Genomic DNA, 24103 nt, shown 5'->3' on the forward strand with positions numbered 1-24103 from the left:
TCATCTTTTCTTAGATGCCCAAAACTGCTCACAATATGCCAAATGCAATCTGACCAATGCCTTATAAAGCCTCAGCATTGCATCCTTGCTTTTATATCTAGTTCTCTCACAATGAATGTTAACATTGCATTTGCCTTCCCCAAGACCAACTTAACCTGCAAGTTAACCTTTAGGGAATTGTGCACTAGTACTCCCGAGTCTCCTGGCACCTCTGATTTCTGAATTTGCTCCTCATTCAGCAAATAGCATACATTTTTATATTTTCTACCAAAGTGCAACTTAGATCTGCCACATGCTACAGCTGCAGAACTATTTGTGGATGATTAGGTCTCCTCATGCACAAATCAGAACTGATACACCAGCATTATTGAGTCAATAATTACTACAAACTGCAGATAGTGTAATAACAAGATCACATTACCTGTGGTTGTTAGAATGCCTAGAATATTTCCAATTCTTCTTCCCGCAATTATTAGCATTTCAGAGCGATCACCTGCATATGTTCTTTCAACTTTTTGGCCTTTTCTTGCAGCCCAGATACCAACCGCAAGAAAGAGAAGATAAAAAATGCCCATTGACAGAGCTCCGGCAACATTTACTGCCATAGTGCTTTCTCCTGCAGTATGAAGTACAGCCAAAAATTAAACACAACACAATTCAATTAATAATACAAAAGCAAAAAGCTGCTGGACAGCTGAAATAAAAACTGAAAATAGCAGAAAGAGTAGATGATGCTGCCCGTGCGGACAGAGAAAAAGGGTTAACATTTCAGGTTGACGATATTTCAGCAGAATGATAACAAAAGAGGTTTTCGGCAACTCTTGAAATTGATCTCATTCTAGACTGTCTAGCAGATGTACAGCGTATATTTTCTGAGAAGGATGTCTTAGCAGATTCACTATCACTAGAATATCATTGAGAATGTTTTCATGTTTTATCTCTACTCAGAATTATTGTTTTCTCGCGCTTAGCCTTATGTGCTTAGCAAGTGAGCTGAATATTTAGTTGTAACTGTAGAGGAAGACCTTTAGTCACACCAAGAATGATGTACTGTAACTGGAATATGTTTAGATGTGTTGTCTATCTGGACTTATATCAGTCAAAGTTATGCCAGCTAATCAGATCATAGGAATATTGAGTCTAATGGTTATCTTCTTAACCATGGAATGATTTTATATCCATTCTGGGATGTATTAATGTTACTGGGCAACATTTATTACACTCTCCTAATACCCTCTGGGGGTTGCTGCAATTTTTATCATGAAAGAACTCCTACTGTGCTGTTTGGTAAGGAATTCCAGGATTTTGTTCCCAAGTCGGGACTGTGTGAGACTTGGCGGAAAACCTGAAGGTGGCTGTGATACTTCCTTGTCCACCTAGGTGCCAGAGGTTTATAGCTTTGGGCGATGCTGTCAAAGAAGTGAAGGGACTAGGAAAATGAATAACAGAGAAGGAAATAGGTCAAATTGGAAATTATTATGATTATGATTAGATGCAGGAGAAATCAATTGTGGGAAATAGTGGATTAAGAGACGGGCAGAGAGACAACAAGGATAGAAGTAAAATGTAAAGTTAAGAAATTGTCTGTGGAGTGGTACGTCACAAGTTCATTGTTAGCTCTTCAGAGCTTCAGGTATGTTTGCAAGTCAAGACCAGAAACAGAGTAATCTTTTAATACATCCCGAGTGGCCATAGTGAGGTTAAATTGCATTAACAGCACAAATCCAGCCAATGTAGGATAGACAGAGGGTGGGGGTGAACCTCTAAATTCTTTAGTTAAGGCTGACAGTGGAATATTGTAGAGTACTCTAGGAGTCTATGGTGCTTCAAAATTCACAACTCCTCTCTCCTCTCATCTTGACATGTTTTAGACATGGGAAGTGAGCTGAACTTGCCAGCAGTTTCATGGTCAGTTGGGTTAGTGAGAGTGCTGTCAATTTGACCTTTCTCCTCACGCCAGGTCCTAGAGTGGCTAATATGGAAATATGAGTAGTTGGGTCAGACGATGGCTGGACTTTCACAACTGGGCCTTGGGAAATGTTGTAGATCAGAGGGACATTTATGCAAAAGTACATAACTCCCTGAAAGTAGTATCACGGTGTTTGGTGGCTGTTCATCAGTCAAGGCGTCAAGGACAAGAGTTGAGTCATTATGTTGCAGTTGTCTGGAGTAGTGCGTGCACTTCTAGTTGTCCTGTGCAGGGAAAATGTCACTAAGCTGGAAATATGCAAAGAAGATTTACAAGAATGTTGTCAGGATTCAAGGGCAGCTGCTATAGGAAAAGATCAGAAGACTAGGACATGATTATTTGCAATAAAAGAGACTAAGAAGAGCAGAAAATCATGAGCAGTATAGATGGGGTGAACGCGCAGTCTTTTTCCCAGGGAAAAGGGAATCAAAAACTAGAGGGCATAGGTTTAAGGTGAGAAGGGAAAGATTTAAACGTGGATCTAATTGGTACCTTTTCCACCCAGGTGGTGGTGGGTATTTGAATTAAGCTACCAGAAGAAGTGGTAGAGGAGGGTACAATTGAAATATTCACAACACATTAGGATAGGTTTATAAATAGGAAAAGTGTTGAGGGATACGGACCAAATGCGGGTGAGTGGGATTACCTCAGGTGAACATCTTAGTTGGGATGAGGCAATTGGAATTAAGGGCCAGTTTCTGTGCTGTGCCGTGACACTCAAGTAACATTTGAATAGCATACTTCATAATAATATTCTATTCCTAATCTACCTGTATTGTCATACGTGGAACAATAGCTTCCTTCTTACCTCCTGGCAGGATGCCTATCAATCTTCCTTTATTAAACAACCAGCACACTATTTCTATTACTTTATGTCTACATAAAGTTTCTACATTGAAACCGTCTTGAACGGTATAGTGACAGTGTCTTTCAGAATGCCTGAAGACCTGATTAAGGTTAACTATTGCATGTCAAAAACCATCCTCTACCCTGGAAAAATGTCAACCTTAATGCATGAGGAGCATTTAATGGCTCTAGGCCTATAGTCACTGGAGTTTAGAAGGATGAGGGTGACCTCAATGAAACTTACCAGATGTTGAAAGGCCAATATAGAGTGGATGTAGAGATGCTTTGGTTAGTGGGGGAGTCTAGGGCCAGAAGGCACAGCCTCAGAATAGAAGGACACCATTTTAGAACAGAGATGAGGAAGAATTTCTTCAGCCAGATGGTGGTGAGTCTGTGGAACTCATTGCCATAGGCAGCCGTAGAGGCCAAGTCATCGGGTGAATTTAATGCTGCCATTAATAGATTGTTGATTAGTAAGGGCACCAGTATTACGGGGAGATGGCAGGAGAATGGGGTTGAGAGGGATAATGAAGCAGCCAATATCAAATAGTGGAGCAGGCTTGATGAGCCAAATGGTGTAATTCTACCCATATGTTTAAGGCCTTAGGGTTATGTCTGGATCACTATCAGGAAGTTGATTAAAATAATTCTGCATTATATCAGTGACATAAAACTTCTGCAATTACAGTGCAATATTGTGTATTTAATGTATGTAGCCCCCCTGGCCACCCTCAGGGTCGCTCGGCTCGCTGTCGTCTAGGGAAACAGCCTCGGCCCCACCAAACTGGATAATTCGTTTGTGTGGATGCTGTGTGAGGTACCCCACCCCGCCAAAATAACAGACAATACACCAGATGCAATTAAATGATTTACAGTTGATAGATATTACTGGAACTATATAATTAAAAGAGAAATATAAAAGGAAAATAAAAGGCGCCACACTTATCAAAGTTCAATCTCTTCGTGCACAACAACCGTTGGAGCTCAAGGACCTTCTTCTTCACCCTGCGACCCCTCGGACCACCTCGACCGGCCGCCTGGGACCAACAACGGTGGTCGACCAGACGCTCCACACGAGTCCGTCTCCGTCTCCTCACCGAACGTCCCACTCGGGGTCCGACCCCGTTAGCGGACTCACAGCACCTGGTCCATCCTCTGTCTCGCTCTCCCACCTTCTGCCCCAAAACCCCGCGCAAACAGTATCTTCAAATACACCAAAACCATAACAACTATCCCAATTGGTTAATAGCACTCTCTTATCAGACTCTAAAGCAAAAACAAACTGTTAGCGCAAACTTTCTCAGTGTTTAACACAACAAAGCCGCATTCCCCAGATTAACATAACAAAGATGCCATTTTAATTAGCCTCCGCGGTAACATAAAAATCGAAACCCCCTTACATGTACTTCTGAAAACATGAGAATATTTCAATATTGTATCACACCACAACTGGAAACTGTTCTAATATTTGGAATGAGCTTCTGGAAGCAACCTGCTAATGACATATTCCTATTGTTCAGCCACAGGCTGCACATCTGCCCGGTTAACCATAGACAAAGATCACATTATAGACTGCTAGCTGGGATTCAAATGCATACTACAGAGCTTAACCATGTTTGGGATAGGCAGGCACAATCTGCGTTATTTCCATTACCCATATAGTTCAAGCACATCATCTATAGTGTTACCAGGAATCCGATTCATATCCTTTCTCGGTGATGCATGGTTAAGTTTAAACATGTCATTAGATGTATCCAGTACTCCAACAAAGAAACAGCTTACCTTCAGACAATGCTGCACGGATTCAAACAGGTACAACACCAGCTGACAGAGATCAGAAATGAATGTAGAACATCACTCTTGATTCCCTCTCCACTTATCTCCTCAGGGGGCAGATACACAAAACTGCTAGTTGCTCACCACTTCTGAAAATTTCCACTAGAACTAGCAAGAATTATAAGAATTTCTTAGTCACCACAAGACTATCAAGGAGTTAGACTTTTGGACTGTCAGAGATTAGGTGCTTGGTGCACACCGCAGTACACTGTTATAATCCTGTTCTACTAAACCCACACAGTTGGGATCAAGACCAGTATTAGATATATCCTACACACCTACAGCAGATTGATCAGAATTGACTGCAACAGCTGAAGATTGAAAGAATCTTCACAAGCCATAAGGGAACAGATGATTCAAGACCAATATGATTGGGTAAAATTTCAGGACAGCCTTCATCGTTTGAATTCAGCCAATTGGTGTAGAAAAATATTCCTCCCCAAACATGGCACGGTACTGAGCATCAGTGAAACTCGGAAGCACGTGAAAAATCAAATTACTTCAGTCAGATTGAATTGTTCCTGGTGGATCATTGACTGATCCTGAAGATATTCCTTTGCAACTTTACTGCTGCAAATAATATATGCACAGACCGTTAGAAGGGAAAGAATACAAACACTTTTGGTGACAAATGATTGATTTTGATTTGAGGAAAGAAAATGCTTATTTGGTTTATTTTGCTAAGCAGATAAAAAACCAAATTTCAGATGATTTATTTGACATTTATTTTCCTCCCTAAAAATAGCAAAGTAAGCAAAATTTTTGAACTTGCCTTGCAGTAATTAAAATCAGCTAATGTACTTCTATTCATAATGGAGTAAGGAGTTTTCAAATGATAGTTAAGAAAGCCTGAATTAAAAACAACTAACAACAGAATCTTTCAGAGATATAGGAATTTATCAAGAATTTAATTGTTTTCAGAAGTTATTCCTGCTAAATGGCTTCTTTGTAGATATACAGTAGTCTTCCCAATCTAATTTTTCTATTTCCTCTCAATTTATCCAGATGAAATTCCTTCACAGATCCACAATTAGTTGTCATAGTTATTCACAGACTTCTTTTGTCTGTTATGGTTTATGGCAGTCATAGGATTTCAGTTTGTACAGCAGAATACTTGATTAGCTGTTTATATATTTCCAGCAGATGGTTGGTGTTCATATATAGCTACCAGCTTCATTAGGCATCAGTTTAAAAGTTTACCAAGAGTTTTAACAAGCTGTTGAATTGACTGCCACAATATCTAAACTTGGATACTGGATCATGTTAAACAGTAATTGTATAAATCATTTCCTCATAAAGGTCTGAACACTTTGTGATGCCTTCATTCTTCCTCAGGGTAAAGAATGACTTTCTTCCTCTTCAGTTCTGTGAGTTCTGAGCTGACTGATGTTTATGTCGGTAGGCAAAACATTGTGGGACAAAGGCCCTGTACTGCGTTGTACTATGTTGTATGATGTGGCCAATGTGAGAACAAAATATCAACCATCCCACCCCAAAGACATGAAAGGAATGTCCGACAGGGTGGGTGGGTAGGTGATTCATGAGGTGGTGCACTCTTTCTCGTGCTCATGCATGCCTTTGGTGTGCACCTAGTGCACAGACTTGAGATGCTCAAAACCATCCCGAATGCCACTTCTTCACTGAGGGGTAAGCATGGGCCAGGAATGTTCAGGAGCCAGTGGGGATGCTGCATTTCTGAAGGCAGTTTTCAGATCCTTTAATCTTTTCCTCGGGCTTCCTAGTAATTTATTCCTGTGACAGATGCCGAAAAGTGGTGGTCAAGGGTAGTGAGTAACTGAGGGCATCATTGCACAAGTAGGAGATGGTGAATCAAATCTGAAATTACCAGGAGAATTTAGCCAATTTCAGATGGTCAGCCTGTACATTGCATCCAGTTTCCCCCTCTAATCCAGTAATTTTGGATTTAATTAATCTCCTAATATTTACATTCCTGCAGCTATACCTTTCAATATTCATTAAACTTTATCACTCCCTTTTAGCTGGCACCACCAATTTTTCTGTTACTTCCTCCTATCATAAACCTTCTGTTTTATTCTCTTTGACATCCTTCTTTCTCTACCATGTTTAACAGGTTTAAAACTTCTTCTCAATCTGGCAAAAAGTCATCATTTTGAAATATTAACTGTTTCTCTCTTCACAGGTCTTACCTTGTTTGCCGAGTATTTTCCATTTATCTGTAAACTTGCTTGTTTTTAAAGCAATTGTAAACCAATCACACGCAAAGGTCAAAGGTTTTCCGTAAAGCTGCTCTCAGGTATTGCTGTGGTTCACCCGATTTTCAATCCTTTTAACCCATTGGAATGGAACTTTGTTGTACTTTCAGCCAGCTTGTGCAAGTGGACCTGGAACACTTCCAAGAAAACATTGCCATTTTTGCCCTATTATAACTTACAATTCATCCCTCTGACCTGTCTAACTATGTAGGATAAATAAGTCTGGGTCAAGAACTAGAATGGTACAGCACAGAACAGGCTCTCTGGCCCTCAATGTACTGACCTTTTAACCTATTCTAAGATCAATCTAACCTTTCCCTCTTCCATATGGTAATTTTCCCTATTATCCATATGCCTATCTAAGACTTTCTTAAATGTTAATAGAGAGTATACATTTGTCGATTTGAAGATTTGGCTAGAAGTATATAACTAAGTTCTATTTTAAATGAAGGATCTTCAACCTGAATTCTTTCTCTCTACAGATGTTGCCCTAGCTGCCAAATATTTACATTGTTTGTCATTTTTATTTCAGATTTCCAATATATGCCTTTTTTAAAATTTTCTATTACTTTTACAATCTTTCTGTATTTCCGCCACGCATGAACTACCTTAAAAGTAACTTGTTAAACAATGCCATTTCATCTATAAATGAAACAGGATGGTGATTTTTGAGTGGGTCTCTGTGCAACCTCTGACAAATAATACTATTTACACGGAACTGTTAGGTTTTCAAATTCAATTAGACACAATCTTATTGCACAGAGCATTGAAACAAAGATGCATGACACTTGAGAAAGTTTTGAACAATTATTCTTTTAAAATCAATGCTATTCAGTAAAAATAGGAGAACAAATATTTTATTTGTTTGCAATATGAGCAAAACTAAAAAATAAGCCAATGGAAGGTTAAAATGACGTGGTGTTTAAATACAACTTCCACATCATTTCTATAAGTGATTTCTGTTTACAAATGTTCTTTTTGAATGGCACAAATACTTACAATGAAATCAAGAAAGATACTCCCCAGAAAACTAATATCCACTAATCTTGCTGTAGTTCCTAGTGCCTCCCAGTTGAATACAAAAATGGTTCCAAACAAAATAGATGAGAGATATTGTAATTTTAACAAGTTGAAAATTTTAAATGTTTTTTTTTGCTGTAGGTTGCATAGTTTGCCCATTCCAAATAATTTGAATACAGTAGTACACAAAGAACAATACATACATGCTATTTTAAAAAATGAACTGGAAATAGATGGTTCATAAAAAGGCAGGAACTAGAAATCTCAGAATGAGCAGTGAATTATATCAGTGAATGTGTGGCTTATACACAAAATGGTCATGGAGCCTCAATTAGATGTGCACTTTAAAGCATTTTCACAGCAACATTTGTCTAATATGTTGTTACAAAACCTACATTAAAATAATAATGTTTACCCTGCGGACTCACATAAAATCAAGTTACCAGTGTTGTTGATATGATCATAATAAAATGTAACATTTCATGTGTGAACATTAACATATTCACGCAAAATTGAAAAGAAGTGTGGATCGATATCATAAAGGGGCTTGTTTATGGATAGATGATTGTTAACCCTATAATTAAATGGTAAATCCCTGGTGATTATATACTGATGGAACATACTTGGCGAGACAAATTAGAATTATGCCCAAATATCACAGCATAATAGGTTCACCATGGCTTTTATTAATAAAAGTCCTATGACGTTATGGTATCAATGTGCCAGATGGGTACAGTGACCACTCTAGTCTATGCTGCACAAAACTATAACATATTTAATTATTCAGTCTAATGTTATTCAGTGCAGAGATTACCAGATCCTGGTCTAACCCTGTTCTGTAGATAAGGAAAAAACTCAAGGAAAAGGCCCAAGGCAAATTTTTTCACATTTGTTAACAAGAATATGATGTGGTGCTTTTATTTTAAACTTAAGGAGTTCATATCCTTGTGTCATTCAAGACATTATGTACCCTGAACCTGGCCCTTTGGATATTTTACACCCACCATCCTTGCATGTAGCACAAGGTATTAGTTGCAACTGATGATGGTGGCACACATGTCGTACATATACTTGCTGCAGTCAAAAGCAAAACAAAATATAACCAGAATAAACAGAGCCCTGTACAAGAAACTCTAAAAAAGAATACACAACATGAAAGCACCAGGTAGATAACTTAGAAATTACTGGCATGAAATCAAAGCACCTCAATCTTCTTAGGTGGACCAAACAGCTAAAATTTAATAAACATTTTTTTTAGTTGAATAACTTTTATCCAGTGAGCACAACAATATAAGTTACTTTCCTCTGTATTTGATTCTTTCTGAGCTAAATGGTGTAAAATGGGTAATGTATTTACTTCATTAGTGGTGGGTCTATTAGACATGCACCTACTGTAGTTGCAAGAATCTGATATAAAATGGTCACTAATTCATTTGTGGACTGAAATAAAAAAGCAAAATTAAAAATGTGATATATTGAGCCTTTTATCTACTGCACCGCCAGTTTTTACCATCATCTACACAAGTTAATAAATCTCCTTTCGGCAGGAGGACAACTTAGCACCTTTGTCTTTTAATCCTGACTTGTGAAAATACTATCTTATAAAAGTATAGACTCCCCTCCCACTACCCTCCTGTGTTGCAGTTCATACTGTGCCTTTTTGGTACACAGCGCATTTCAGGTCACTTGCTGAATTCTGTGCAAAAGATGATACTGGAGACCCTTGATCGAGTTTCAGTGAATACAATGTGCATGGCTTCCAAAGCCAAACATTCAAGTTTCAACAGTTGGAGACTTGTGTCAATGTTCATTGGATAAATAAAGTTCCGGTCTTTGTAATAAGGCACAGATCAAGTCCTCTGAGGCACTTTGTGGTTGGCTGAACTCTAGCTGCGAGGTATTCAAACCTCAGAACTATCATTGTGATAATTTTGTGCAGTCATAATCTTGTCGCAGGGTGATTTCTTGTATTCAGCCTTACCTGATTGCTTCTTCCGTTTCAGCATAAGGATGATGATAATGATGACACAAATAGCTAGTAACAAGGCAGCAAACCCTGCAATAATGGGAATATTGCCATCTTGGTCACCTCTATCATTTGGTGACTTAGCAACAGCTCCTTCAGGGAAAATCACTTTCTCAACGACCTGCTTCCTATTGCTCCGGTTCAAAGCAATATGCTGGATGTTAGTTCCTCGGTTGTTCTCAACGCCAATGTTCTCAGCAAGTGCTGAAGCTTCCCTGACTGATCGACGCTGACGTGAACCTGAGCTCCAGTTTTCAGAGTGTGACAGAATATGATATTCCAAACTTCGTTTTCCAATCCCTCTGGAAGCACTTTCTCTAGACCGCACAGTGTAAATGGTATGAATATACCACTCTCGCCCAGCAGCAACCTAGAGGTAAAAGGTAACATGTAGCTATTGTATGTCAGGCTTTATTAAAATGAAGAGAAAACTAAATGAGCAAAAGATAGGTTTGCAACTAGTTTAAAAGAAAGACTTTTAAAATGACCTATTTTTTCATCAGAAGATGTCAGTAGCCACTAATAGTTGTACGCATAGAACATTTATGATATTCTGTGTTGGCATATTAATAATTAATTTCAGGCAGATTACATGTCTTAAGTATATACTGTTCCCTGTATGTATGTAATCATTAAATATTAGAAACAAAAAAATTTCCTTATGATTTATTTGGTTTGTAAAAATTAATTGTTTGCTTTATTTTGTTATTGTATCTGCCTGGGACTTGAGCTTTTCACCCCATACATTAACTTTTTAAGGCAAAGTAAGTTGCTTATCCAAGTGTACAGGTGATATCCCATTTGGTGTCATATTAAGTAGTGTAGAAGGGAGCACAAAGCTTTACCTTTTCTGAGATTGAGTCGAACTCTTTGAAATTTCAAAGAAGGAATGATGATCTTACTGAAAAGTCAAAGTTCTTACGAGGCTTGGCAGACTAGATGGTGAGAAGTTATTCCTTTGCAAGAACTAGATGAGGGATCAGATATTCAGCACAGACAAGGATAAATTACTTTTTTTTAGGGAAGGCTGGGAATACTTAGATGAGCAAGACTGTGGAAACAGTGACATTAATTCTGTAAGTTTCAAGGTAACTAGTGAAAGGAATAAGGTTGGTCCTCAAGTTAAGATCCCAAATTCAGGGAAGGCTGATTTCAACAGCACAAGAGAGACCTGGTGAAAGTAGAGTGGTAGCATATGCTTGCAGTTTACACAACATCTGACAAGAGGGAATCTTTTAAAGGAGAATTAGCAAGAGTTTTGCAGTGTGCTGTAAAGGGTGAAAGGCAAATATGGCAAGATAGATGTCAAAGATTATTGAAGGTACTAAATTGCAGAGCAGGCTCTTAATGCTATGCAGTCTGTTCCTTTTCTATTTTTAATGCGCTAATCAGAATCAAGTTTACTATCACTGGCATATGTCGTGAAATTTATTAACTTAGCAGCAGCAGTACAAAGCAATACATAATAATATAGAAAAGAATAAATAAGTAAATCAATTACAGTAAGTATATATATGTACTGTATATTAAACAGTTAAATTAAAAGTAATGCTAAAACAAATAATAAAAAAAGTGAGTTAGTATTCATGGGTTCAATTTGGGAATCGGATGGCAGAGGGGAAGAAGCTGTCCCTGAATTGCTGAGTGTGTGCCTTCAGGCTTCTGTACCTGCTACCTGATGGTAACATTGAGAAGAGGGCATGACCTGGGTGACAGAGGCCCTTAATAATGCACACTGCCTTCTGAGACACCGCTCCCTGAAGATGTCTTGGATACTATGGTGGCTAGTACCCAAGATGGAGCTGACTAATTTAACAACTTTCTGTAGCTTCTTTCGAACATGTGTAATGGCCCTCCCCCACCCTCATACCAGGTAGTGAAGCAGCCAGTCAGAATGCTCTATAGAAGTTTTCAAATGTTTTAGGTGACAAACCAAATCTCCTCAAATTCCTAATGAAATACAGCTGCTGTCTCGACTTCTCTATAGCTGCATCAATATGTTGGGACCAGGTTAGATCCTCAGAGATCTTGACACCCAGGAACTTGAAATTGCTCACTCTGTCCACTTCTGATCCACCTATGAGGATTGGTTCGTGTTCCCTTGTCCTACCCTTCCTGAAGTCAACAATCAGCTCTTTGCTCTGACGTTGAGGGCTATGACACCAATCAACCGGCTGGTATATCTCACTCTTGTATGCTCTCTCATCTCCATCTGAGATTCTGCCAACAGTGGTGGTATCATTAGCAAATTTATAGATGGTATTTGAGCTGTGCCTAGCCACACAGTCATGGTGTATAGAAAGAGTAGAGCAGTGGGCTAAGCACTCATCCCTGAGGTGCGCCAGCGAGGAGATATTATTATCAATCCGCAGACTGTGGTCTTCTGGTTAGGAAGTCAAGGATCCAGTTGCAGAGGGAGGTACAGTGACCCAGGATCTGTAGCTTATCAATCAGGACTGTAGGAATGATGCAACACACATCAAAGCTGCTGGTTAATGCAGCAGGCCAGGCAGCAACTCTAGGAAGAGGTACAGTCGACGTTTCGAGCTAGCTCTTCTTTCAGTTAGTCCTGATGAAGGGTCTTGGCCCAAAACGTCGACTGTACCTCTTCCTAGAGATGATGCCTGGCCTGCTGCGTTCACCAGCAACTTTGATGTGTGTTGCTCGAATTTCCAGCATCTGCAGAATTCCTCGTGTTTACTGTAGGAATGATGGTGTTTAATGAAGGGTTACGTGATAGGCAATTCATGGAGAAAGAAGCAGGGCATTGGAACTGTTGGGAATGATTGGAAATCGATTTTAGACTTGATGTGTGCATGGCCTCTTTCTAGATGACATTATAATAACGCGGTAAGGAAATATAAAATTGTACAGTTGTAAAATTGTGGAATTCAAGACTTCAAAAGAAGATTGCCCATAGTCCTAACTATTCACCATACTGTGGTGACATGGGATTTGCGTGAAAGTGTTCTATCTCCCAGCATCAAAGGAGATCACTATATAGATGATGTGCTATTGCAGGAATTCTATGAAGAGGAGGTTTCCAAAGCCTTTAATACATGATTGATCACATGCAATCAAAGGGATGGGAAATTAAGCCCGATGAAATACAGGGCCCAGCTTCGACTCTTCATTTTCTAGTAATACAATGGACCAAGGGTGATAGGATAATTCCCAATAAAGTCAGAAATAAGATCCTAGACATAGCACCCCCTACAAAAAAAACAAGAAGCCCTACGCTTTGATGGCTTTTTGGGATACTGGCCACATAGCCTATTTAACTATGCTCCTCTGACCCTTGCATGCTGTGACCGGACAGAACCTCACTCTTCTATGTGGTCCCAAGCAATCATCAGCTTTTGAGGCTGCACAGGAGGTCGTGGCCACTGCCTTACTCAAGTCGCCTCACAGAGGGGGGCCCCCATTTGAGCTGCAGGTTTCTGTTAAAGATGATGTGGCTGTCCGGAGTCTATGGCAGAAGTGTGGTGGAAAAAATATGCCTCTGGGTTTGCAGTTCTGAAAACATCCTGATGTTGCCACGAGGTAAACTGCATTTGAGAAATGACTTCTGGCCTGCTTCTGGGCTTCAGTAGAGACTGAAGCCAAGATGGGGTAGTTCCCTTATCTCTCTACGTCCTGAACTTCCCATTATGGGACGGGTACTCTCTGATGGGTAGGGTGTGGACAACAGATTTGTATCGTCAAGTGGAAGTGGTTTATTTCCAAACGGGTGTCAAAGGGATTGGACAGAACTAACAAAATACATGAAGGTGGTCGCTGAGTCCCCTTAGGCTACGTCACCCATGCCTGAAGCTACTCCAATCAAAGCGTCCCCTGTTGCATGGGGTGTTCCCTATGACCTTCTAACTCCTGCTCAGCAGCAGCAGCACGCTTGGTTTATCGAAGGCTCTGTGATATGGAAGAATGGTAGTTGCTGTGGGAAGGCTGCTGCCCTTGAGCCTCTCGCCCAACAAGTTTTGAAGAAGAAAGGTTCTGATGGGTTGAGTCAATATGTAGAGCTTGTAGCAGTGCATACAGACATTATGCCCGAAACCAGAGAAGCCCATATTTAGACTGATTCTTGGGCTATTGCTAATGGACTTGCTGTCTAGTGAGCCAGTGGTCTTATACTGTTGTAGGGCATCTGCAATGGAGAGTGGAGTTATGGAAGGACATTTGGAGCTGATCATTACATGCTATCATTACAGTTTATCATGTCGCCGTCCATTTGAAAGATAATTTGCCGATGACAAGATTTAACAACATTGCTGACAAACCCGTTTTTGTTGACACAAATCCTGCTATTGCCACTTGCTCCGTGGGCCCATGAATTTTCTGGTCATTTGAGGGTACAGGGTACCATGGAATGGTCTAAGCAGAGGGGATTATTCCTTCTCACTGATATAGCTCGTACAGCGGTAGGGAATTGAGGGCTATGTTTCCAAATTAAGAGCCAGCACATTCTAAAATGACCTTTGAATACCATTCACTGTGGGTGCACCCTGCTCAGATTTGGCAAATAGATTATGTCAGTCCCCTTCCTTTACAGAAGCGATTCCAGTCTCTCCTCACTATGGCGGGCACCTATTCTGGCCTTTTGACAGCAATCCCTACTGCTAAAGCTAATCAGGATGGTACTCTGAGGGGATTAGAACATCTTGTTTCTACATACAGCAATCCCCTTGAAATTCAATCTGATAATGGTTCACATTTTTCAGGTTCTAGGGTACAAGAGTGGGCTGCCTCTAATGGTATACGGTGGGTCTTTCATGTTCTCTATTGTCCTCAGGCCAGTGACCTGATTGAACAAGTGAATGGCCTATTAAACCAGCCAATTCACTTACTTACTCCTGTCCATACTTATCTGGATGGTTACCGTGCTTTGTATAATTTGAACAGCCACCCCTTGAAAGGAGGTACTCCCATTTTGTTAATGACAGGACAATCAATTCCTTTTGTTGAAATTGAACACACCGATCAAGAGCTGATTTACTTCTGCCAGGAGTGTAGATAATGGGTGACATAATCGTCTTCCTCTCCAGAGGAAAATGTGGTTGTAAGCTGACAGACAAGATGTGTGGTTTGAAGGAAACCACTGGCAGGAGAACAAAGGATTTGTCTGTCTCTTGATGACCTACACTTGTGAAACTTGTAAACAGTACGTGGAGGAACTTCCCAGATTTCGTTGGAACTTCACCCAGACCGGAATCGCAATCAGTGCATTGGATCACAAGTCGGAATTGGGGTTCCCTCGATATCAACCAAGTGGTGACCAGAAAGCGAGGGACCAGAAATTTCTGTGATTTGCTGTGTAGTATTTTATGATCCCTTGATCAGAGGGGATGATGAGACGGCCTACAGGGACGAGGTCCAGCACCTGGCCACGTGGTGTGCCGATAACAACCTGGCCCTTAGCACCCAGAAGACCAGGGAGATCATTGTGGACTTCAGGCATGCCAGGAGTCACACTCACGTTCCCATCTACATCAATTGAGTTGTAGTGGAGCGTGTATCAAGCTTCAAATTCCTTGGTGTCCACATTTCCGATGATCTCACCTGGTCCCTGAACTCCTCCATCCTGATCAAAAAGGCGCAACAGTGCCTTTATTTCCTGCGGAGCATCAAGAAAACTCACCTCTGTCCCAGGATACTGACGGACTTTTACCGCTGTACCATTGAGAGCATACTCACCAACTGCATCTCAGTGTGGTATGACAATTGTCCCATATCAGACCGCAAAGCACTCCAGCGTGTGGTGAAAACTGCCCAATGGATTATCAGCACCCAATTGCCCACCATTGAGAACATCTACCATAAACGCTGCCTGGGTAGGGCAAAAAGCATTATGAAGGATGCAACTCACCCTAACCATGGACTTTTTACTCTCCTCCCATCCAGTAGGCACTACAGGAGCCTCCGCTCCCGCACTAGCAGGCATAGGGAGAGCTTCTTCCCTGAGGCTGTGACCCTGCTGAACCTCACATCACAGCGCTAAGCGGTATTGCACCGATATTGTACTGTCTCAGTACTTTTATATTTGTGTGCTGTAGCACTTACTTTTTATTCGCAGTTATTTTGTAAATAACACTATTCTTTTGCACTTCTGGTCAGATGCTAATTGCATTTCATCGGCTTTGTATCTGTACTCGGCACAATGACAATAAAGTTGAATCTAATCTAATCTAATCTAATGTGATCTATTTGTACTTTCCATTTTATGATAATAAACTGGGTTTAAATTACTTTGTTGTGCTTGCTCACTTATTACCACATCTCCTGGACACTGGAATGATTGGGTCTGAACAACCCAGCCTGTTACAGCAGCATTATTAGAATGTCATCTGGTAAATTATCACTGACAGTAGCACACTCCATCCACGGTGTCCAATGAAATTCTTCAGGTAAGAATAGGTAAGCATAGATCTGTGTGTGTAGCAAAAGACGGATAAAGAACTGGATAAAAGAGCTGGTCATACTTGCTGGAGTAATGAGCAAGTACGCTTCATTAATAATACAGATGTGCCCATTATTTATCATCTATATTAACTAATCTGGATTCATAACTTCAGTTCAGAGATGGTATTGACTAGTGTGGATGCTGTAGAAAATTTGTAAATGGGTTATTTGAAACAAGTCTGTTTCAGTGAGTGCAAGATTTTGCATGGAAAGAATAACAAATTTGTTTTACGTATAAATGGAAAAAAATCTGTCCCTGCAGATCATTAAACCACATGGAATGCTGAACCACATTAGCAAAGAATTAGAACATAAGTATGTCCAACTGATGTTCTGTCAGAGGATACTTTACCCAGGACACCAAGCGGAACAGTAAAGATTTAAAGCCAATCAATTTCTCAAATTAAATTATGAATGCTGCACAAAACAGCCTTGGATGGTGGTAAAAGGTACATTGACAAATGAAGCTATATATTCATAATTGGATTAATACCTTGTGATTTTCCAGATAGGATTTAAGTGGAAAAAAGGCAGGAGAATCGGGTTGAGGGAATAATAAATCATTCATGACAGAATGGGGGAGGACACTCAATGGGTCAAATGGTCTATTTCTGCTCCTATGTTTTATGGTCTACATTAGAAAAAAAAATCACATCATAGGCAATAGATTTTGCATTAAATAAATTCATAAAGTCAGAGTCATAGAACACTATAGAAATGGGATTTGTCCTCCATACCCCTTCCCTTCCCTCCCATGTACCTATCCAAATTTCTCTTAAATGTTGAAATTGACCCTGCATCCACCACTTCTGTTAGCAGCTCAGTCCACACGCTAACCACCTTCTGAGTGAAGCAGTCCCCCCTCATGTTCCCCTTAAACATTTTACCTTTCACCCCTAAGCCATGACCACAAGTGGGTTAGGTGGCCAGTACCGGTGATGTATTATCTGGTGATAAGTTTCATGCACAGAACAACAATGCAATTAAATGAAGACTCTATTAACATCACAATATATTAAGTAAAATATGACTGAAGTAAAACCCAGTGGATTCCAGTTAATTGGGACACAACGAGAACAATCCAATTAAGCGGCTGCTCCAATTAGCTAAAGTTTCAGAGAAATAGTGAAGAAGGTATAAAAAAGACAAGCTGAGTAACAACATATGTATTTAAATGAAATACAGAACAAATTAGAATACTACCAATATTACTACAGTACTATAAAACTATGTATTAGTCCTTAATAGCTATTGATGGAGGAATTGATCCAGTGTACGCAAGGAACAAAATCAATGCAGACAACAAGTGGAGATAATGGACTACCTTCATATGATGCTATCAATGATTGCATCCTCCAAATCTTCTTTTTCATTGTAACCTACAAGATGGCTGTCGATACCTTCAAATTCTACACAGTTTCTAACTTATTGAAGTAGTGAAATTGTTTTATTTTCACTCTCGGCTGTTTCTGGCATCTCCAAGCCTGAATGCTTGAAACCGCAGTGAGCAAAACGGTTCAGAATTGTCTTGCTGCTTATTTCTCGCCTACTATCAGCGAAAAAGATGGCTTCTTTTTGAATACAAACACACACTATTGACACTATTTAAAAACACTTTGCTCTGTGTAGGAAAAACTGTGTAGCATCTAACGGCAACACAAGTGCGCGTGACTGAAGCTAGTTCGGCAATAGCCTCCTGCCTCGATGAAGGGGCACAGTGTCCCAAATAATTGAAGGTATTCCTGGCAATTTTCATGATTAGTGTTTTCTCTTTACGAATAAGTGGCTGCCCCAATTAACCAATGGTCCAATTAACCATAATCCACTCTATTATGTAATGACATAATGCAATTCAGAATGGGAAATAATGACATATTCCATTGTTTTCTTAATAAAACAGCACAAAGAACCTCCTAACTGGTTTTAAGGAAGAGGTATCACTGATAATTGCCTGCACAGCACACACCCATTGAAAATCTACTTCATACCTGGAAGAGTGGAGAGGAATCCAAACGGAAGCCATCAGAGCCAGGCTGTGTGGCAAGTGCCAGGGCTTCAGCGTCATCAATAGCAAGTCTAGCATTGAATGCCACATTTCCAAAGAAGGGATCCTGTGTCTCAGGTTGGGCCTTATCCTGTTATAACAAAGAGCAGAAGCTTTGCTCACATGTCAGTGGAAAAAAAGTTGTAACTGTGAAGACAAATTATACTGGGCCAAGAGCAACCCAATCCAAAACAGAAACAAAATATGCTCAAGTGGCAATAATAGTTGATTTGCTCAGTTACTTTTTTTTATATTCCTCAAAACATTATTTATCTATCTTTGTCAATGCTACATTCACGATTTACAAAATCAAGGAGCCTCCTAATCAAGGATCGATAATCAATTTTGTTCACCATATACATTTACATGTATTAGGAATCTGCTGTGGAGTGTCAAGGTATGATGTGCAACGAAAAACACCATTCAACGATTATAAAGAATAAAGAACTCCATAAAAATAAAGTCAGAGGTTAGAGTACAGATATAGAATAAAATGTACAAAAATACCAGCATGTATTTACAATGTAAACAACATTACAAAATTGGTTTAAAGTGTTTATAGTGCAGTGCAGTACAAGGTAATAGAGAGGGGTTGGCTGCGGGCTTAACAATACATTATGAAGAGGAACAGGGATATTTTAAAAAGCCACAATACACAGGGGTAATAGAGCAGAATTGCTGAATTCTCTCAGCACAAAAGGAAGCGATTAACTGACTTACCAGAATTTTGAATCTGTACAAGAGAGAAGGTGAATCGGCCAGACAGCCATATTCAGCATTTGGTGGATTGTACTTGGGAACATATCCGTCAGCTCCAGTACACAGAAATACCTTCTCAATGTTACAAAAGAACGAGTCTCCCAGATTTTGTACAGGGTCAACCATCACACGTCCATAGACAACTGATCCTGCACGAGAAATGCACTTCAGTCAGGAATGTGGTGAGACTTTCACCTCTGGTGCATGTGACCAAGCTACCTCCTCTCCAGTTGTAAATAAATATTTTCTTGTTATTTTAAATGCAGTGCAATGCTTCAACAGTTTTACTCTTACTGACACAAGTACAGTACAAGGCATTTAAATGTCAACCACACAGATGCAGAGCTAGAGTAATATCTAGAGTGGCCACTTTATTAGGTATCTCCTGTAGAAGAACTGAGAAAAGAATGTTTGATGAATTGTGTATTCCGAGATGCTCTTCTGCACACCAGTGTTGTAACACATGGTTATTTGAGTTTCTGCTGTTTTCCTGCCAGCTTGAACCAGTCTGGCCATTCTACTATAACCTCCCTCATTAACAAGGCACTTTCCCCCACCGAACAGACGCTGACTGGACATTTTTGTCTCTTGCACCATTCTCTGTAAACTCTAGAGACTGTTGTGTATGAAAATACCAGGAGATGAGCTGTTTCTGAAATACTCAAACCACCCCATCTGATGCCAAGAATCATTTTATGGTCAAAGTTACTTAGATCACATTTCTTCCCTGTTCTGATGTTTGGCCTGAAAAACAACTGAACCTCTTGACCATGCCTGCATGCTTTTATACACTGAATTACTGCCACAGGATTGGCTGATTAGATATACAAGTGGCCAGTAAGTATATGTATATAGTCCAGACTGGGTAAAGAAAATTCCTTGAAGGAATATGTTTTCACAACAAACCAACACTTTCATGAACATCATTATCAGTATTATTATTTTAAAGAGTCTAGATTCATTTAAAAAGGGAATTTAAATTTTACAGCTGCTATTGTGAAATCTGTGTTATCTCCAGACCATCAGTCCAGGAACATAATCTCCATGTTATCATATCTAGCAATCTATAGTGTTACTTTGATGTATCCTGACAAAACTCCCCTAGAGATTATAGATACATCAGCTAGTCAAATAAATATTGTTAATTCTGATTTGACTAATATGTTTATTTTTCTGTACCTTGCTGGACTGAGCTAGGGAACTACATTTTGAAAAACAACAACATTTAGTTTTAGCCCACTTTATTGCTCCTGCAAAGCGTTGTGGCCAGTCTTGCATACCTTCTGCAAAAGCGACATCACTGCCTTCTCCAAATCCCATGGAGCCATCAGAGAGCCAGAGACTCTTCTTATTGAGTAGGAACATTTGAGTGTTCAGGCTGAACTCGGCAGCTACTGGGTCGCTCACCTGGAAGATGCAGTTGGAAATGATGAAAGATAAAACATTAAGCATATGAAAAAATACATTGAAATCACCGCAAACCATTAGGTCATTAAAACCACTACGAGTGCAATAATGAGTGAAATATAAATTTCTTATTCTGCTGAGTGAAAGACCTTGCAGATCCCACACCAGGTAGAATCACTAATATGTCCCTCAGCTACTGTTAACTCTAGCACACTCATATTCAGCCACAGGATCTCCACAAAGTTCAGTGTGACTGATTCCCTGGCAAATCCTGCCATTTTGTATCTCAATACTTTTCTCCTGAACTTCCTGGGATACAGTGGGTAAACGTGGCCAATTTAATGTGCCAAATGATTGTTTGCAAAGCTATTTCTGGAACCTTCTGAAGCCTCCTATAGTTCAGGTAAGCCTTACTTGCTTCTTCCATTGGTACTTCAAAACTGCATTAATCTGTCGTGATGCAGGGATACATCATGCAATTACCTCATCCCAAATGACGTGGAAGTCATGAGAAGATAACGATTAGCTTTATTTGTCACATGTACACTGAAACATGCCATCTTGCATCAAATTAAATCAGCCAGGATTGTGCATGTGTCGGCACGCTTCTGGCACCAACAAAGTACGTATGTCCACAACTTACCAACCCTAAGCTGCCTATCTTTAGAATGTGGGAGGAAACCATAGCACTCGGCGGTAACCCACACATTACAGAGTGAAAGCACAAACTCTTCATAGACAACGGCTGGAATCGAACCCCAGTCGGTGATCGCTGGCGCCGTAAAGCAATTACACTAACCGTTATGCTACCGTTCTGCCCCTTTTGAGCTGCCTAATAATTTTGTACCTGTTGAAACCTGATGTCAAGATCAAAGGTAATCGGCTCCCTTGGATTACACACGAATGGTATGGTATACTCCTGGCTTGGGGGAGAGGCACACGGAATCAACTTCAACGTGTATGTACCTGAATAATCACGGACCTAGAACAAGTGAAAGTAACTATCAGGTTCAACAGTACAAAGCAAATGGAAATTAGAAATTAATTCCAAATTTATACATTTTCACATCAATATTTATATTCCCTAAATTGCTTTTACTCAGTGCCTTGATGAATTTTTACTGTGATTAAGCTTTTTAAAAAGTTTAGAAAAGCCTTCTGATCAGACTAATGATCAGGAACAAATACACATTTGGTGGACAGGCAACACATTATCTTTTATAAATAAGCTTCCTTTCTGCCAAATGTTTCACTAAATCATCTCAGAGCTTTTATTTGAACAATTCATTGTTTTGAATTGATATCCTAGTTGATATTTTCAAGCAAATAAATAACAACTTAGATTTAACAATGTAAGACTTAACATGAAGCCCATATACAGAAATTGCCATTCACCATCCCCCTCACCTGGCTTCACCTGTCACCTTCTAGCTTGTAAGTCTTCTCTACCCCCACCTTCTTATTCTGGCTTCTCACCACCACCCCCCCCACCCCACTTTCCAGTCCTGATGAAGGTTCTTGGCCCAAAGTATTGACCCTTTATTCCTTTCCATAGATGCTGCCTGACCTGCTGAGTACCTCCACTATATCATATGTGTTTTGCTGGATTTCCAGAATCTACAGAATACTGTAGATGTTCGTCGTTAGGTCGCATCTGGAATTTCCAGTTGGCGGGCGATTTCCCTCCACGCCGCTCTGACATGTTGGGAAATCATGTTCGTGGCAGGTTACTGCAGTGGTTTGCCTTTGCCTTCTGCCAGGTGAGTTTAAAGGGATCACCACCTCTTGCAGTGCATGACCAGGACGTCTAAGTGCCTTGTTGTGCTCTTAGCGCTCCACCACGCCTGCTGGCCTGCCTTCTTGACCGTTGGACTATTAATTGGTCTCTTCCGCTCAATCCGCCATGGCCCGACTTCACACGCTGGGACAGGCAGATCCCCTACCTCACCGAGGGTCAAAGACCCGTTGGCTACCCTCACCCGGTTTGGTCGGTCTGCCGAGACGGTTTACCGGGGTTTGGCCCGTCTGCCGAGACGGTTTACCAGGGTGTGGCTGCTGCGCGTGCTACAGCTACTTGGAGCCACAGGTGAGGGCTGAGTGTCAGGTGGGGACCAAAGGTGGACGAGCTGCCCTGAAAAAGGGCATGGCAGGCCCCGCTACCAGAGGTGCTACCCCTCCCTAGACATCCCATACACAGATGTTACTGCACGTTATGAAATGCTTGGTTAGACAGCCTTGTTATTAGAGGCATCTTAAAAGCAGGATAGATAAAGTTTCCTGTGGGGATTTCAAGGCTGCTAAAGAGGCCACAAATAGAGGAATGCAGAGAATTCTGGAGTGAAGGTCATTTTTGAGAAAGAGAAAAACAAATGTGTGAAGGAATTGTAAACAAGGATAAGAGACGGGTGAGATAATACTGGATCAGTAGAAAACACAGGGATGAATAGGGCTTGGTGTGATGAGGGCACGGGCAGCAGGAAATGGGGTCAGTTCAACTAAGGTGGAACATATAGAACATGCAGCATAGAAATTCACAGCACATTACAGGCCCTTCGGCCCATAATGCTGTGCTGACCATGTAACCTACTCTAGAGACTGCCTAGAAGTTCCCTAGCACATAGCCCTCTATTTTCCTAAGCTCTATGTACCTATCTAAGAGGCTCTTCAAAGATGCTATTGTATCCGCTTCCACCACCGCCACTGGCTGTGCATTCCACACACCCACCACTCTGTGTGAAAATCTTATCCCTGACATCCCCTCAGTAGCTATTTCTACGCACCTTAAAACTTTGCCCCCTTGTGCTAGCTATTTCAGCCCTGGGAAAAAGCCTCTGGCTATCCACATGATTAGTGCCTCTCATCATCTTATACACCTCTATCAGGTCACCTCCCATCCTCTGTCACTCCAAGGAGAAAAGGCTAAGTACACTCAAACTATTCTCATAAGGTATGCCCTCCAATCCAGGCAACATCCTCGTAAATCTCCTCTGTACTCTCCCTATAGTATCCACGTCCTTCCTGTAGTGAGATGACCAGAACTGAACACAGCAGTCCAAGTGGGGGTCTGACCAAGATCTTGTATAGCTGTAACATTACCTCACAGCTCTTGAACTCAATCCCATAGTTGGTGAATGCCAACACACCATATGCCTTCTTAACAACACTGTCAACCTGCACAGCAGCTTTGAGTGTCCTGTTGACACAGACCCCAAGATCTCTCAGATCCTCCACACTGCCAAGAGTCTTACCATTTATATTATATTCTGCCATCATATTTGACCTACCAAAATGAACCACCTCACACTTACACACATCAAAGTTGCTGGTGAACGCAGCAGGCCAGGCAGCATCTCTAGGAAGAGGTATAGTCGACGTTTCGGGCCGAGACCCTTCATCAGGACTAACTGAAAGAAGAGCTCTCTTCTTTCAGTTAGTCCTGACGAAGGATCTCGGCCCGAAACGTCGACTATACCTCTTCCTAGAGATGCTGCCTGGCCTGCTGCGTT

General features: G+C 40.6%; 2 protein-coding genes across 2 annotated transcripts in view; both read right to left on the bottom strand.

Annotated features, from left to right (window-relative positions):
- Positions 1-4693, bottom strand: part of LOC140200695 (high-affinity choline transporter 1-like) — a 42940-nt gene extending 38247 nt beyond the window's left edge. The window contains exons 1-2 of the mRNA XM_072264273.1: positions 4598-4693; positions 422-616 (exon numbers count right to left, since the gene is read on the bottom strand). Coding sequence (XP_072120374.1) covers positions 422-605 — 184 coding nt within the window. The 5' untranslated portion in view covers positions 606-616; positions 4598-4693. The remainder of the gene's footprint in view (positions 1-421; positions 617-4597) is intronic.
- A 3090-nt stretch (positions 4694-7783) lies between these two features.
- The window catches only part of LOC140200101 (FRAS1-related extracellular matrix protein 2-like), a 207465-nt gene continuing 191145 nt past the window's right edge, over positions 7784-24103 (bottom strand). The window contains exons 20-24 of the mRNA XM_072262865.1: positions 21445-21579; positions 20471-20597; positions 19152-19339; positions 18376-18522; positions 7784-10301 (exon numbers count right to left, since the gene is read on the bottom strand). Coding sequence (XP_072118966.1) covers positions 9807-10301; positions 18376-18522; positions 19152-19339; positions 20471-20597; positions 21445-21579 — 1092 coding nt within the window. The 3' untranslated portion in view covers positions 7784-9806. The remainder of the gene's footprint in view (positions 10302-18375; positions 18523-19151; positions 19340-20470; positions 20598-21444; positions 21580-24103) is intronic.

The sequence above is a fragment of the Mobula birostris genome, chromosome 7 (assembly GCF_030028105.1).
Source record: "Mobula birostris isolate sMobBir1 chromosome 7, sMobBir1.hap1, whole genome shotgun sequence".
Lineage (NCBI taxonomy): Eukaryota > Metazoa > Chordata > Chondrichthyes > Myliobatiformes > Myliobatidae > Mobula > Mobula birostris.